Source organism: Arvicanthis niloticus, chromosome 2 (assembly GCF_011762505.2).
Source record: "Arvicanthis niloticus isolate mArvNil1 chromosome 2, mArvNil1.pat.X, whole genome shotgun sequence".
Lineage (NCBI taxonomy): Eukaryota > Metazoa > Chordata > Mammalia > Rodentia > Muridae > Arvicanthis > Arvicanthis niloticus.
In genome coordinates this window covers 83005026-83021852 of record NC_047659.1, presented here as the reverse complement: position 1 = coordinate 83021852, position 16827 = coordinate 83005026, and the positions used below count along the sequence as shown (strand labels likewise).

Sequence of the window (16827 nt, the reverse complement as noted above, 5' to 3'; positions counted from 1 at the left end):
GTTGAGGAATGTTACAAGAGCAATGAAGAGGAGGAGAAAGATGAAAGAGCTACATGGAGAACAGAGAGTAAATGAAGGCAATGAGCAGCTGTTTGAAGTTCTAAATTTTAACTCCCCCACGGGTTCTTTTAGGTCTGCACCCTAAAATGTCTTGTTGTGAATCCCCATATTTGTTAGGATTTTCTGTGTTGACTTGGAATGGACAGAACTAACTGCGCATTTCTGCAACTCTGTTAGAGCCTGGAGCAAGTCTTTCTGAGAAAGCAGGGTTTTACTTTGATTCCATTTATAGTTTCTGTGCAGTGAAGACAGAATTCACCCAGGAAATCCAGTTGTGATTATTTGCAGCTTATTTGCACTCTAATTTATATTCTATTTTAGTTACAGCTCTGGGTCTATCATATATGAGGTCTGTAGCAAGAAATCATATAGTACAAAATTCATAACTATGTTTCCACTATTTTTCTTAATCTGTCAAATTTGAAGTCCTATAAAATAGATATTATCTTTGAGAATGAATATTCAAGGCTATAAATATAAATTCACATGCGTAGTTGTTTTTACTATCTTACATTTCATTTTTATTGCTTTATTTTTAATTATAATTTTTATATCTAGTTATTCATTTACTTATATAAGTTTGCTTTGTGTTTGAATTCAAGGCCTCAAATATGATCTTTATATTTCCTACAAGGGAATTAACAACTGACAAGCTTGGTATATACTAGAATCAGAGTACCCTGGAAATTCAAACTGAGTTACCTCAATATAGGATACTATGGGAGAGGAAAAATTTCAGAGTATGAAAAGTAACAGGGCTGAGTTCAGAGCTCAGTCAGTGAAGTGTTTTTTATGGAAACATGGGGATATGAGATTGAACATAGATCCTGTGTAAAAACCGAATGTCATGGTTCATGCTAATAAGCCCCGTACGGGGTGAGTGTAGATAATGTTCCTGAGGCCTGGCATTCATGCACCATCCCACTCAAGATCACACACACACACACACACACACACACACACACTAACACAAACACACACAGAGAGAGCTAGACAGACAAAGATAGATAGAAAGACAGAGAGACAGAAACAATTTGATGCAATTCATTTTAAATAGCAATTAATATCAGAATGGCAGAGCCTAGATCTAATAGAAATAAAGTGCTTAAGTACTTAAAGTAATTACAAGTGTTTTACACTTTTCATACAGTAATAACTCATACTTGCATACATGCTGTACTCATAGTAACACTCACTGACTTCTAATTCATTTCATACAGTTTCTATTTTATAGTTAAAATAATCTCTCATCATATGTACTTGTAGTATTTCCATTCAACCATGCCTATTGTCAGGGTGATAAATCTCAATTTTGAATAGGGAGGTTGCTTTTAATGTCAATGTCCAAAAGTTCAATTTTTGTGTGTATAAAATGTAAACACATGCTGTGTATATCTCTATCTGTATCTATCTATCTATCTATCTATCTATCTATCTATCTATCTATCTATCTATCCGTCCGTCCGTCCGTCCGTCTGTCTGTCTGTCTGTCTGTCTGTCTGTCTATCTATCTATCTGGAGTGGAATGCTTGCTATATGTCAATATGAAATAGTAGTGCTAAGGAGCACATATGTAGGCCACAAGATAACCTCAGTTTTAGTTATTTGCCTTCTACCTTGCTTGAAGCGGGGTCTCTTGTTCATCAACACATATATGCCTTGATAACTGGCCCATAAAATTTCAGGAAATTTCATGTTTTAATTGCCATTTCACAGTATGTGTCCTGGTATTAAAGATACACACTGTCACACCAGGTTTCACATGGATTCTAGAGATAAATTTATACGTGCAAATTTTCTTATATAGGCCCTCTATTCTCTTTCTCTGCAATTTCCTTCAGATCCTGCCAGCAAATGTCTTCTTCAAATATCTCTGCATTTTCAACTATATCTACTTTATTATATACTTATGGCCTTTCTTGCTCCAACCTTTCAATTATTGTGTACTTTGTCCCAATATGTCTCCCTAAGCTAACTCTCTAGAAGCCATATCAACCATTCTTTCTGGAGGGTCACCCCGAACACAATTATTAACACTTGAATTCCAACACCAGAACCTTGAAATGTAGAAAAGAATCTTTTGCATCGTCAGTCATAATATGGCAAAATAAGGTCAAGCAAAATAATGAGTTTACTTTAGTTATTTATTTTTGGGCATGCCTAAGGCACCATGGAGAAAACACAGAGAGGCCAAAGATGCAAGTATTCTATTATAAGTTTTAATAACAGGTGAGTCAGGGTGGATATAGCCCACTAAAAGTTATATGTATTTGTAAAGTTATGTATATGTATATACATATACATATATTATACATATATGTAAAGTTATATGTATTTGGTTAGCAAATAGGTTCATATTTACTCCTATTAAACTCTCTTTTCTGTCTTTTTCTCCTACTGGTTTTCTATCACCCTAATATAATGTTATCTTTTTTTATATATCTTGTATAAAAAATTGATAGTGACAAAGTAGGCGTACAAAAGAAATTATGTGACATTAACTGCTGTGAACTTGTCTTATTTTTCTTAACTTTTAGAACTTGCTTTTTCCTATTATGGAACTATTTTTATTACTAATTTATTTTTATATACATCATGTTGGTGTTTTGCCTGCATGTATTTCTGTATGAGGGTGTTGGATCCCCTGGAACAGGAGTCACAGACAGTTGTTAGTTGCAATGTGCATTGTAGGGATTGAATCATGGTCTTCTGGAAGAAAAGTTAGTGCTCTTAACTGCGGAGCCATCTCTCTAACCCTGGGAAATTACTTAGAGAAATATGATATACCAAATTCATCTCATTAAAGACATGATTTATTTAATGCATAAATTAAGATTTTTAGAAAATATCATTTTGATTTTTATGTATACATTTCCATTACTATATTTCTGTCACACAGTTCTCTAAACCAGGGAAATTATCTCAGAATATTCCAAACTGAAAGTTACAAATGAGAGTTTATCTAAATTTAGTAATATATGATGGATGTTGTGCTTATAATACATTGATTATATTTTCTTTTGCTTTTAAGTTCAAGTTTGGACTAATCCTACCTTGAAGGTAATTATTCTTGTTTATTCTTTAATTATTAGTTATGTATCATTTGAAGTATACAAAATTTAAGTACCATGTGTTTAAATCAATCCAGTCTTCCACTAAAGGGAAAGAGCCCATTCTGAATGAAGTAGGAACGATGACAGAACCACATCATTTCATAATAGGTAAGTAATATAGTACAAATAATTTTGAATAAAAGTGCATTAAAGTGTTTAAAACTCTTGCATTCTTCCCTAACTTAAAGGTATATATTATATGACATTTATTTGAGGTGTAATGTTAGTGAACTTTCCATTTAATAAGCTTTTTTTATTCTGCATTTTTATTTATTCTTTAATTATCTTATTCATTTACATTTCAAATGATATCTTCCTTCCCAGTTACCCTTCCACACATCCCCTATCCTATGCCCCTTCTCTTCCCTCCCCTTTGCCTCTATGTGGATGCTTCCCCACCTGCCCACCCACCCACTCACACCTCATCATCCTAGCATCTATGTACACTGGGGCATATAGCCTCCACAGGACCGAGGGCTGTTGATGTCACAGATAACTACTGATGAAAATCAAGAATTTAACTATTATGAGTTGTAATTCTGCAATGCAGGCCTGAGTTATGTATTTCTCATTCTGTTACACATGCATCTATTCCAGGAGCCTCATTTTCAGGTGAGAACACTTTATGAGTGATCTGTCTCCACTGCAAACATGAATCTGAATGATGTTAGTAACACCTAGGTAAAAGTGACCCAAAGCTCCATAAAAGGCTTTATAGTCTGATTCTAGGCTAATGTTCTTTTCATCCTTCTCCTTATTGCTGTCTGTTGCCTGACACTATTAATTTCGTGGCATGCGCTCCTCATTACAGTTCCAGATACAACCACACTGTCATTTAAGCACTGTCTGTCTCTCCTTCTGATTTTCCCTATTCTCCTCACATCATTCCTTTATCTGCCTAAGCTCATCACTTATTGCCAAATAAGACATTGACTATTATAAGCCACCCCTAATGCTTCATTTACATTGTGTCATCTAATGTCAAAACATTTTGTTTTAGCTACAAGTCATTATTGAGTAAAATCAATAAAAACTACTTGTAAAAAGATAACATTAAGTTTCTACAGTGTAAGTAAAGGGGAAGGGGGATCAGGTTAAGGACACGGGGAAGGGGGACCAGGAAAGATGGACAACATTTGAAGTTTAACTAAATAAAAAAATTTGTTGTGACCCGAGCAAAATGTTGAGGCCCGGACCGACCCATGTTTGGGCGGCCACTGTATCCCGGCCCAAGCTGTCAGTCTGGTCCACGGGCTGGGGTTCAGCAAGAGAGAGAGAGTGAGGTTGGACTCGAAGAATGGAGACCAGACAGTGTGTTTCAATCCCGTTTATTCTTCAGTCTAAGTCCTAAGTCTTGAGTTCCTAGTCCCTAGTTCCTAGTCCCTAGTGCCTCCAAGTTCCAAGTTACTTCTTCCAAGTTCTCTTCCAAGTGCCCTGCTACCTGTCTTCTCTCTGCTGTGTCTGGTTCTCTGTTCTCCAAATTGTTCTGTCTAGAGCCAAGTATCTTCTACCTAATGTCAAGTAATCTGTCGCTTTCTCTGTCTGCCTCTAGCCTTTTATATGTCTCACTTCTAAGCCACGCCTCTTGGTCACACCTTTAATCATGCCCTTAGGTCTTGTCTCTAAATCTTATCTCTAAATTACACTCTTAAGTCACACACCTTTAATCTCATGCACCTTTAATCTCAAGGTATCTAAACCAAGATTATCAGAGTGTGCTCAGCTGTTGTAGGCTATTGTAATCCAAGTCACATGTCAGGGTATATGGCTCAAGATGGCTGCAAAGCTGATAGCCGCTTTCTGCTAAAAGTCAGCCCCCAACAATAATTTAACAAACATTGATAACACAAAGAAGATAATCTTTAGTATAGGAATGAGAGGTAGAAACACGTGAAGTGATATAATTCAAGGAAGGAAGAAAAATCAATAGAGTAGTAAGAGATGACTGGCAAACAATACTTGTTTACTTGATAGAAAAAGCTAGAACCACAGAACCCTTTTGACATCAGGCTGAGTCATAAAACAAAACTTTTCTGACAGTATATATAAAACTTTCAAATGTGAGAAACAGGCTGATTATCCCAAAATAGATTAAATTATCAACTGTTTTTGTAAAGAAATAAGCAAACAAGTAGTTTAAAAGGTAATTAAAATGTAATGTGAAATAAAAGTTATTCTAGAGTCTGAAACAATTCACTGCTATGAAATATGATTTTTTTCTGTAGGTATGTTAATTTAGATGTAGAGGATGAATTTATAGATTGATTTTTTTCAATGCTTCTATCCCTTGAACATGTTGCCATCTACTGAGTGTTTAAGTGGACTATTAGTTATTTAGAAATATCTTTAAGAATATGAATAATCAGTTCAATATTATACTTGTGAAATTGTTAATTTAAAAACATTATTAGTAAATATATACACATATGTTGTTATAAAAGACCAATTTTAAAATATAATAGTTCTTTATAAATTAACTACATATATTTATCTACAGAATCACACTTAGAAATTGAGTCACTGAAGGAAACGTTTTCATATGACAATGAAGATAAACAGTCAGTGGTATGAAGATATTTCTTGCTTGTTTACTAGTGTTTACTTTTATTTAATTGTATAACATGAAAAAAGTTACATTTTAGGTTACTGAGTCCTACTTTTCAATGTTTAAAAATTTCACTAATTGTAAAACATAGAATATATAAAAATATATGCTAGTTTATATTCAAATGTTATCTTTAGATTTTGATAAAAAATATGTTCCAAATAGAGTCTGTGCTATTTCTTGTATATCACTCTTGTAAATTGAAAACTCATGATCACATTACATCTTAATGACTAAACACCTGCAATTGTTAACAAGGGAACTTTATTTGGTTCATGTTAGATGCCTGCTCTTCTCTCACATTTCAAGGGTGTGGCATCATATTATGAACATCAATGTTAAATTTTATTTATTGTTTGTCATATGTTGTTTCTTCACTCTATTCTAGGCAGAATTGTAATGTATGATCAATCCTGTTGCCTCCCATTCCTCCCACAAATAGGGCTTTTGATCCTTGAGTGGCCTTAACAGCTGTCAACTCTATGGGATTTGGATTTATTTTGAAGACTTATGTTTGACTTGTGTGAGAATGCGTTTTCTGGGAAGATTGACTGTGTAGTGTAGAACCAGAGTGAACGTCGGGGGCACCAGCCCAGGGACTGCCACTGCAGACTCATGAAAAGAGAGAAAGCAAGCCAAGCATCAGCTTTCCAATGACAAAAGAAATTAAAACAGTAGCAATCCAACTTCCTTCACTGGAAGAAGGCAAAACAGAAATTCTGAGAAATGCTGTTTAGTCTTTTCAGTGTACATTAGAATGTATCAATCAGGGCTTAGTACAAACTGTTGGGGTCCACACTAGCCCCACGTTGGGGCAGCCAAAATAAATGTTGCAGCCCAGGCAAAATGTTGAGGCCCGGGCCGACCCACGTTTGGGCGGCCACTGTATCCCGGCCCAAACTGCTGCTCCGGTCTGCGGGTCAAGGTTCAGCAAGAGCGAGGGTGAGGGCAGATTCTACCTAATGTCTGATGTGTATGAATCTCTCTCTCTGGTCTGATGTCTGGTTCTGTCTTCTATATTCTGATTCTAAGCCACGCCTCTAAGTTACACCTTTAATCATGCCCTTAGGTCTTGTCTCTAACTCTGATCTCTATACTTCTAAGTCACACACCTTTAATCTCACACACCTTTAATCTCATGCACCTTTAATCTCAAGGTATCTAAACCAAGATTATCGGAGTGTTCTCAGCTGTTGTAGGCTATTGTAATTCAAGTCTCATGTCAGGGTATATGGCTCAAGATGGCTGCAAAGCTGATAGCCGCTTTCTGCTAAAAGTCGGCCCCCAACACAAACATTTCATATAGATGATAATAGCATACAGTTTTGTTTATAAAAAATTTCCAATAGACATGTTTGGAATCAGTATTGTAATTTGTAGATTAATTTCAAGATTTTTCCTAATAGTTTTCTATCAGGATTTATAATGTGCTTTATGGTTAAATATTGAGCATACCAGATAAGAGGATGTGTTACAGATAAAGAAGGAAAGTTCATGTAGAAAACACAACCAGAAGAGGTAGTTTATATGAAAAATAGATATTTCTAATGTAGGTAATGTTGAAGAAGTCTGTGGTCAGGATAAGGCTGTGAGTGGGTGCTGAGTTCTGTCATTTTATAAAGATAATTATAAGAATGGATCAGACTAGGAGCTAGAAGATAACAATGTGTTATCCACTGGACTATCCCTGAGGGAAATCTGGACAGAGACAACAGTGGATCATAGGTCTTCCTCACCTGAGTCTATATATTCTGAGATGACCAGAAGTGGGCAGGGGGAAGAATAAGCATCAGTAGTTATATTGCATTTTGTAATTTTAATATATAGTCAACATTCGATTAAATGCTTGGCATATTTTAAACCTTTGATGAGGAAACATATATATGAATCTCCTCTTACTAGGACTTCCTATACTTTTAGAATGTCTTTCTTCATCAGAAATGATTTGCATATCTGCACATTATAATTCATTTCTATTTAAAAGAAAATATAAAAATATGTGATATTCACCCAACTATTTAATAATTTTCTACTAATAAACATTTAATGTAAATAATTTTAGAAGTTTTAAACACTTGTTTGCTGTATATACCGACTTCTTGTTTGTATTAAGGAGTGTAAATTCTCTCAATACTGTATGTATCTTTTTTGCCTCATGACTTCTGACATTGAATGACAAGCAAACGTTAAATGCTGTATTATGTATGTGAAATTCAATTTGTCAAAAGAGCATTTTGTAGAATGAAAGGTGAATTTAGACATTCTGAATTCACTTCTGCCTGAAAAAGTCAGGAAAGCAGTGGTGTGTATATCATGTTTTTTCCTACCTTCCCAGATCAGATTCCAGACTCATTGGCCTTACGGCAGTATATAAAACATATTGATCCAGAGAGTTATAAATATTTTCATTTTGAAATGTTTTCCCTTCAACACATTTCTTTTTACTATACCATTTAAAATGCTTTAGAAATTTGAATTTTAAGAATATTGTAAAGAAAGGTATTTATGAAACTCATAGATGAAACTGGTTTTAACAAAGTTATCTCTGATTATCTTCCACAGAGTGATGATGGACATTTTTCCGGAACAACACCTGAATGGTGTCAAAATGATACAAATAGACAAACTACAGGTAGGAGTGAATATATGTATATGTATATGTATATATATATATATATCCATAAAATGGGATAATGATTTTTTAAAAAGTGGATTAAAGAGCAGTATTAACCAAAAGACATGAGATTATTCATTAAATATGTAGTAAGAAATATGTTCAATAATAGTTTCAGCAACACATCAGACTGTTAAATATTTAAACATAGTTTGCATTATGAGTCACATTAAAAATAAATTTTAATGCAGAGGAATGCTACCATGTAAATAAAATAATGAATGTGGGATGAAGAATAAGAAGAATACTATTTATGGATGAAATGCATTGAAATGAGGCAGGTATTCATAAGAGATAGAGAAATATTTAATTGTACTTTAATTAAGCATGGCATGGTGATATAAGGTTGCATGAAAATAAAATGTTTATTTAGTATATACATGTTCTAAGAACTACAACAAAATTTCTTAACTCTTAGCAGTTTTGGAAGGTATTAACTCCTTCATCAGGGAACCCTATGTTTCTTTGAACCATAAATAAATGAGATCATGTATTATCAGGTATGCATACATTTATGGTTTCACAGTTTTAACTTTATGATTCTTAAGTATATATGCTAAATAGGTAACATTGAAGTGGTCATAAAAGTTCATAAAATAATGAAAACAGAAAAACACAAGGATATTTTTTCAATAGAATTTTGAGAAGAATGAATACTTAATACAATTAGAAAAGAGATATTCACTAGGAAGCTTGAAGGGCAATCATGATTAGAAGACTTCAGAGAATTCATTTTGGGAGGTTCTAAAGGGGTATGCTATTTATTAATTGTTGAGGATAATGTGTAATACAACATGGCCCAATCTGGCTTGTTGTTAAGCAGCCACCATGTTCCTGACTAGACAAGGCCTGAGGCCAAGAGGGAGACGTGGTCTTGCCACTGCTAGACTCTGTGGCGGCTCAGGCTGACCAGAAGCACTGGACCTTGGCACCCATAAGATGCCAGCATGGGAGATGGCTCTGCCAATCTACTACACTGCCTTCACAAAGCTTGGCTGAGCCCAGATAATACCTACCATCTGCAGTACCCAGTAGAATGAAGACTCTTGATAGTTAATGATTATCCAATGTTTATATATTCGGTAATGCTCAATTAACAAAATTCCACACAATTAGAGTTGTTACCCAATACCTAACATTAAGATATAAATCATTACCCAGAACTGTTCTGGGCCCACGCGTGGATCTCCATGGCTGCTACCTCTCTCCTCTCCCTCTCCTCACTCCTTCTCTTCCTCTCCTCACCCCTCCCACATTAGCTCCTCCCAAATTACCAAGCTTTACTATAAAATATAGCAGGGGAAATATCCTGCTATTCTTAATTAACTAATTAACTAACATCCCAAATGCTGCCCCTTCTCAGTCCCCCAAAACAGAGTACCTCCCCCTATCCTGTCTCCTTTTTTATTTGAAAGGGTGCTTCCCCTCCAGGTATCTCACCACCCTAGCTCATCAAGTTTCAGCATGGGTAGGAGCATCTTCTCCTACTGAGGCCAGACAAGGTAGCCCAGCCAGGAAAACATTCAACAGTAAGATAATAGCTATAGGGGCAGCCCTTGCTCCAGTTGCTGAGTTTCTGGGGGAGCCACATGCAGGCTAAGATGCACATCTACTTATGTGCAGGCATGGGGAGAGGGCTATGTTCAGCCAATGAATGCTTGTTGGTTGGTAGTTTGATCTCTGAGTGGTCCTAAGGTTTCAGGTTAGTTGACTCTGTTGGTCTTTCTGTACAGTTTCTATCCCAATAGGGCCCTCTATTGTTTCCCCAATTGTTCCATAAGAGTCCCTGAGCTCTATCCAAAGTTTGCCTATGGGTATCTGCATCTGTTTCAGTCAGCTGTTGGGCAGAGCCTCTCACAGAACAGTCATGTTAGGCTCTTTTCTGCAAGCATAACATATCATTAATAGTGTCAAGGATTGGTGCTTGCCTATGGGATGGATTTAAAGTTGAGCCAGTTATTAGTTGGCCAGTCCTTCTGTCTCTGCTTCATCTTTGTCCCTCTGAATTTCTTGGAGACAGGACAAATTTTAGGGTGAAAGGTTTGTGGGTGGGTTGGTGTCCTTATTTCTCCACTGAGGACCTGCCTGGCTACAGGAAGTGGCCTCTTCATATTCCATTTCTCTACTGCTGTGAGTCTCAGGTAAAGCCACTCCCATGGACTCTTGGGAGCCCCAGACCAGGTCTCTTGCACATTCTAGAGATGTCCTCCATTCCCACCCATGCCAGCCACAGATCTTCATTTACTTTCCTAGCTGTCTTTCCCTCTTTCCTGTCTCTTCACACACCCAATCCAGAACATCCCATTCCTCTCCCTATTCTTTTTCCCATACAGTTCTCTCCCTCTATTTGCTTTCTATGACTATTCTATTTCTCCTTCTAAGTGATATTGGAGCATCCAACCTTAGACCTTCCTTCTTGTTTAGCTTATTTGGGTCTGTGGTATGGGTTTCCTGTACTTTGTGGCTAATATTCACTTATAATATTCACATACCATGCATGTCATGTTGGGTCTGGGTTACCTCACTCAGGATTATATTCTCAAGTTCCATTCATTTACCTGCAAAATTCATGATGAGCTTGTTTTTCATAGCCGAATAGTATACCATTGTGCAAATGAACTACAAAATGCTATGGTTAAGAGAGTAAACAATTTCCTTCTGGGGATATATTTGAGACCACCTATCTTTTATTTTTGTTTTGAAGTTGTATTCATTGGTTTTTAGTGAAATATTTTATATACATTTTTAAGACATGTGCCTTTAAAATCCTTCCTTAGGCCCTCCTTCTTGTTTAGCTTATTTGGGCCTGTGGAGCATAGCATGGGATTTTCTACTTGGAAAAAGTGATATATTAAACCTATTGATTATCACATGTTTTTATCCCCAAATCAAAAAATGACTACTTGAAGACTAAGCATGATTGAAGTTTTATATTGGCAAATAAAATACTCATTTGTACAGATATTTGAGGAAGGCATTAAGCATAAACAAATTAAGAATGTCAGCAACTTTATAATTGCAATAAATTCTTAAGTAACAACAAAGACTCAAAGACCATTTGTTTGTCCATGTCATGCATAGATAAATACAGAGTGATAGATAGATAGATAGATAGATAGATAGATAGATAGATAGATAGATAGAAGCATTTAAGTGGAGAGTTATAATACGATTTCAAGAAAATGAGTTTACTTTTATTTCTGAGAGTTCTTACAAGCATTTTTGAAGCAAAATGAGGAAGAAAGAGAAATCATAATTCTATAATAATATTGCTCTACATGGGGAAGTCCAAATTGTAAATAACCACTAAGTAGAATTTTTAAATGTATGAATACTAAAGAAGAAGATTAGTTCTAAAAGTGAGAGGAAATGTTTAATGGCTAGACTACAGAAAACCAAACCAAACAAACCACAACAAAACTCCAACTTTAGGTAGGTAATAATAAAATACACAGGAGAAACCTGGAGAAAACATAGTTAGGTGGAACTCAGTGTGTTTGTTGTCTAAGTAAAACGAATATCATTTGGTCCAAGGCTTAGTGCTATGTGGAAGACGTGCTTTCCCACTCCTAACTCAGAAATCATAAATGTACTGGAAAGGGCATTGCTATTTAATGCAAGGTAAAATTCAAAGCAGAAATATTTTTCCAATTTTAAAATTTTTCATTAGCTTACAAAATAATAGGGTTTAATCATACATAAATATTACACTTTATTTATACTTATACTCCATTAAACTCTAACTTGGCCTTATCCCTTCTAGTGTTATGTGTTACAGCACCCTTCTATAGCCTTACTTATGCTTTCATATATTTAATAGACACAACCATTACTTGACATATAAGAGAAGACACATGAAATCCATTTTATGTCTTATTTTACTTAATATTTAGAAGTTGCAATTTATCTCTTGAAAATTCTTTATAGCAATGCGTATATCAAATATAAATTAAAAGTATTGATAAAAGTAAAAAGTTCATTTCTTTAATGTGCAAACTTAATTTTAGTATAAAGTTATGATTTTCAAGGTTTCGAACAAAAAATTAAATTTCATCTTATCTTACTATTGGTATATGATATACATTTTGTTTACAATGTACTAATCTTATTCCCTTTTGCTTTTTTTAGCTCAAGATTGCATGTATCCCAACTTGAAGGTAATTATTTTTATATTTTTATCTTTAATTTCAATTTTTATATAGTTTAAAGTATACAAAATTTTTAATGTCCTATTTTTAAACCAATCCAGTCTTCCACTGAAGGGAAAATACGTATTCTCAGTGAAGCAAGAAAAACGACTGAATCACTTCATTTCACAATAGGTATTTTACAGTATAAGTCATTTTTTAAAAAAAAGATCTAGATGTCTGCATTCTTTCTTATTTTCAAGATCTTTTCGTCCATCCAATATTGATGATGTCACAAAGTAAATAAGGGAAAAGCTAATGTTGTCATGTAACTTTTTCAAAAGAGAAAAGAGAACATGATAAAGATTTATGTAAGGTTTGCATCAATGCTTCTAGTTACTGTATCATAAACACATGTGTCATCTCTGTATTTAAGGATTTACAGAGGCAACTTGTAATACTTTTAAGATACATACTTTTTTTATTAGATATTTTATTTACACTTCAGATGGCATCCCCTATCCCCATTCCCCCCCCCCCCCCTTAGGAAACCCCTATCCCATGCCCCCTTTTCCTTTTTGCATTTATACATTTTTTTAAAATAATGTTAATCATAGGCTTTGTAAGTTTGGAATTGTTCAATCAGAGACCCATAACTGGGTGCAGGCAGCTCAGGTTTCAGCAGACATCCAAACCCCGCCCCTGCAGAATTCCACTCCCCTTCTACCCCTCCCTTGGGCCTGCTGCCTTCATCAGACACCCTCCAGGTCTGCTCCTGTGTGGACACCGGATACCAAGACTTCCTAGAGGAGGCACGCAGAGAAGAGGACACTTAGCTGGTCTGCCACCATGGAGACACCATATCTTGAGACATCCTAGAGGAGCCACTGTACTCAGAGCAACTGGAGCTCAGAATTAAAAAATCACAGAGACATCTGGACCCTGAGGAGTGCAGACACAAGCAAGATAACTGGAAAGGCAGGCTCCAGTCAGAGACAGTGAGTGCAGGCAGCACTAGAGTTAACCAGATGGCGAAAGGCAAGCACAAGAACATAAGCAACAGAATCGAAAGTTACATGGCATCATCAGAACCCAGTTCCCCCATCATAGCAAACCCTGAACACCCCATAACACCAGAAAAGCAAGATTCAGAATTAAAATCACTTCTCATGATGATGATAGAGGACTTTAAGAAGGACATAAATAACACTCTCAAAGAATTTAAGGAGAACACAGGTAGACAAGCAGAAGCCCTCCTTAAAGAGGAAACACAAAAATCCCTTAAAGAATTGCAAGAAAAGACAAACAAACAGGTGAAGGAATTAAACAAAACAATCCAGGATCTAAAATTGGAAGTAGAAACAATAAAGAAATCACAAAGGGAGACTATTCTGGAGATAGAAAACCTAGGAAAATGATCAGGAGTCACAGATAATAGTATCACCAACAGAATACAAGAGCTAGAAGAGAGAATCTCATGTGCGGAAGATACCATGGAAAACATTGACACAACTGTCAAAGAAAATGCAAAATACAAAAAGCTACTAACCCAAAACATCCAGGAAATTCAGGACACAATGAGAAGGCCAAATCTAAGAATAATAAGTATAGATGAGGGGGAAGACTCCCAATTTAAAGGACCAGTAAATATCTTCAACAAAATTATAGAGGAAAACTTTCCTAACTTACAGAAAGAGATGTCCATAAATATACAAGAAGCCTACAGAACTCCAAATAGCCTAGACCAGAAAAGAAAAACCTACTGCCACATAATAATCAAAACATCAAATGTACCAAACAAAGAAAAAATACTAAAAGCATTAAGGGAAAAAGGTAAAATAACATATAAAGGCCATCTATAAGAATTACACCAGACTTCTCACCAGAGACTATAAAAGCCAGAAGATCCTGGACCGATATCATACAGACCCTAAGAGAACATAAATGCCAGCCCAGACTACTATACCCAGCAAAATCCTCAATCAATATTGATGGAGAAACCAAGATATTTCACAACAAAACCAAATTTACACAATATCTTACCATTAATCTAGCACTTCAAATGATAATTGATGGAAAACTCCAACACAAGGGTGGAAACTATAACCTAGAAAAGTCAAGAAAGTAATCTTCCAACAACCCCAAAAGAAGATAACTACACAAACAAAATTCCACTTCCAATAACAAAAATAACAGGAAGCAACATTCATTTTCCTTAATATCTCTTAATATCAATGGACTCAACTCTCCAATAAAAAGACATAAAGTATCAGACTGGATACATAAATGCAACCTAGCATTTTGCTGTATACAGGAAATACCTTTGTGAAAAAGACAGACACTGCCTCAGAGTAAAAGGATGGAAAACAATCTTCCAAGCAAATGGTCCCAAGAAACAAGCTGGAGTAGCAATTCTAATAGTAAATAAAAACAATTTTCAACCAAAAGTAATCAAAAAGATAAGGAAAGACACTTCATATTCATCTAAGGAAAAATGTACCAAGAGGAACTCGCAATTCTGAACATCTATGCCCCAAATGCAAGAGCACCCACATACATAAAAGAAACTTTACTAAAGCTTGAAGCATACATTGCACCTAACACAATAATAGTGAGAGGTTTCAACACCACACTCTTAGCAATGGACAGGTCATGGAAACAAAAACTAAACCGAGACACAATTAAACTAACAGAAGTTATGAACCAATTAGACTTAACTGATATCTATAGAACATTTCATCCTAAAACAAAAGAATATACCTTTTTCTCAGCACCTCATGGTACCTTCTCCAAAATAGACCATATAATTGGTCACAAAACAGGCCTCAACAGATACAAAAAGGTTGACATAACTCTTTATAACCTATCAGACCACCATGGACTAAGGCTGGTATTTAGTAATGAGAAAAACAATGGAAAGCCCACATAGACCTGGAAACTGAACAGTGCTCTACTCAATGATGAGTTGGTCAAGGAAGAAATAAAGAAAGATACTAAAGACTTTTTAGAATTTAATGAAAATGGGGACACATTATACCAAAACTTGTGGGACTCCATGAAAGAAGTACTAAGAGGAAAACTCATAGCACTAAGTGCCTACAAAAAGAAACAGGAAAAAGCATACACTAACAACTTGACAGCACACCTGAAAGCATTAGAACAAAAAGAAGCTAATATTCCCAAGAGGAGTAGATGGCAGGAAATAATCAAACTCAAGGCTGAAATCAACCAAGTAGAAACAGAAAGATCTATACAAAATATCAACAAAAAACAGAAGCTGTTTCTTTGAGAAAATCAACAAGATAGATAAACCCTTAGCCAGAAAAACCAAAGGGCACAGAGATAGTATTCAAAGTAATAAAATCAAACCTGAAAAGGGAGACATAACAACAGAAAGTGAGGAAATTAAAAAAATTGTCAGATCCTACTACGAAGGCCTATACTCAAGAAAATTGGAAAATCTGGATGAAATGGACAATTTCCTAGACAGATACCAAGTATCAAAATTAAATCAGGAAGTCAAAGGGATACAAATAGCAAAGAAAGAAGTCAAAATTTCACTATTTGCAAATGATATGATAGTATACATAAGTGACCCTAAAACTTCCACCAGAGAACTCCTAAATCTGATAAACAACTTCAGCAAAGTGGCTGGATATAAAATCAACTCAAACAAATCAGTAGCCTTCCTCTATTCAATGGCTAAACAGGTTGAGAAAGAAATTAGGGAAATGACACCCTTCACAATAGTCACAAATAATATAAAATACCTTGGAGTGAATCTCAACAAGCAAGTAGAAGATCTGTATGACAAAAACTTCAAATCTCTGAAGAAAGAAATTGAGGAAGATCTCAGAAGATGGAAAGATTTCCCATGCTCCTGGAATGGGAGGATTAATTTAGTAAAAATGGGCATCTTGCCGAAAGCAATCTACGGGTTCAATGCCATCCCCATCAAAATTCCAAATCAATTCTTCATGAGATAGAAAGAGCAATTTGCAAATTCATTTGAAATAACAAAAAAAAAAAAAAAAAAACCCAGGATAGTGAGAACTATTCTCAACAATAAAAGAATATCTGGGGGGGAATCACCATCCCTGACCTCAAACTATACTACAGAGCAATAGTGATAAAAACTGCATGGTATTGGTACAGAGACAGGCAAGAAGATCAATGGAATAGAATTAAAGATCCAGAAATGAACCCACACACTTATGATCAGTTCATCTTTGACAAAGGAGGTAAAAC

General features: G+C 35.4%; 1 protein-coding gene across 1 annotated transcript in view; it reads left to right on the top strand.

Annotated features, from left to right (window-relative positions):
• Positions 1-16827, top strand: part of LOC117703198 (uncharacterized) — a 175182-nt gene that overhangs the window by 30520 nt on the left and 127835 nt on the right. Inside the window, 6 exon segments of the mRNA XM_076929414.1 lie at positions 3092-3120; positions 3209-3281; positions 5671-5738; positions 8341-8410; positions 12581-12609; positions 12702-12774. Of these exon segments, the coding sequence (XP_076785529.1) occupies positions 3092-3120; positions 3209-3281; positions 5671-5738; positions 8341-8410; positions 12581-12609; positions 12702-12774 (342 nt within the window).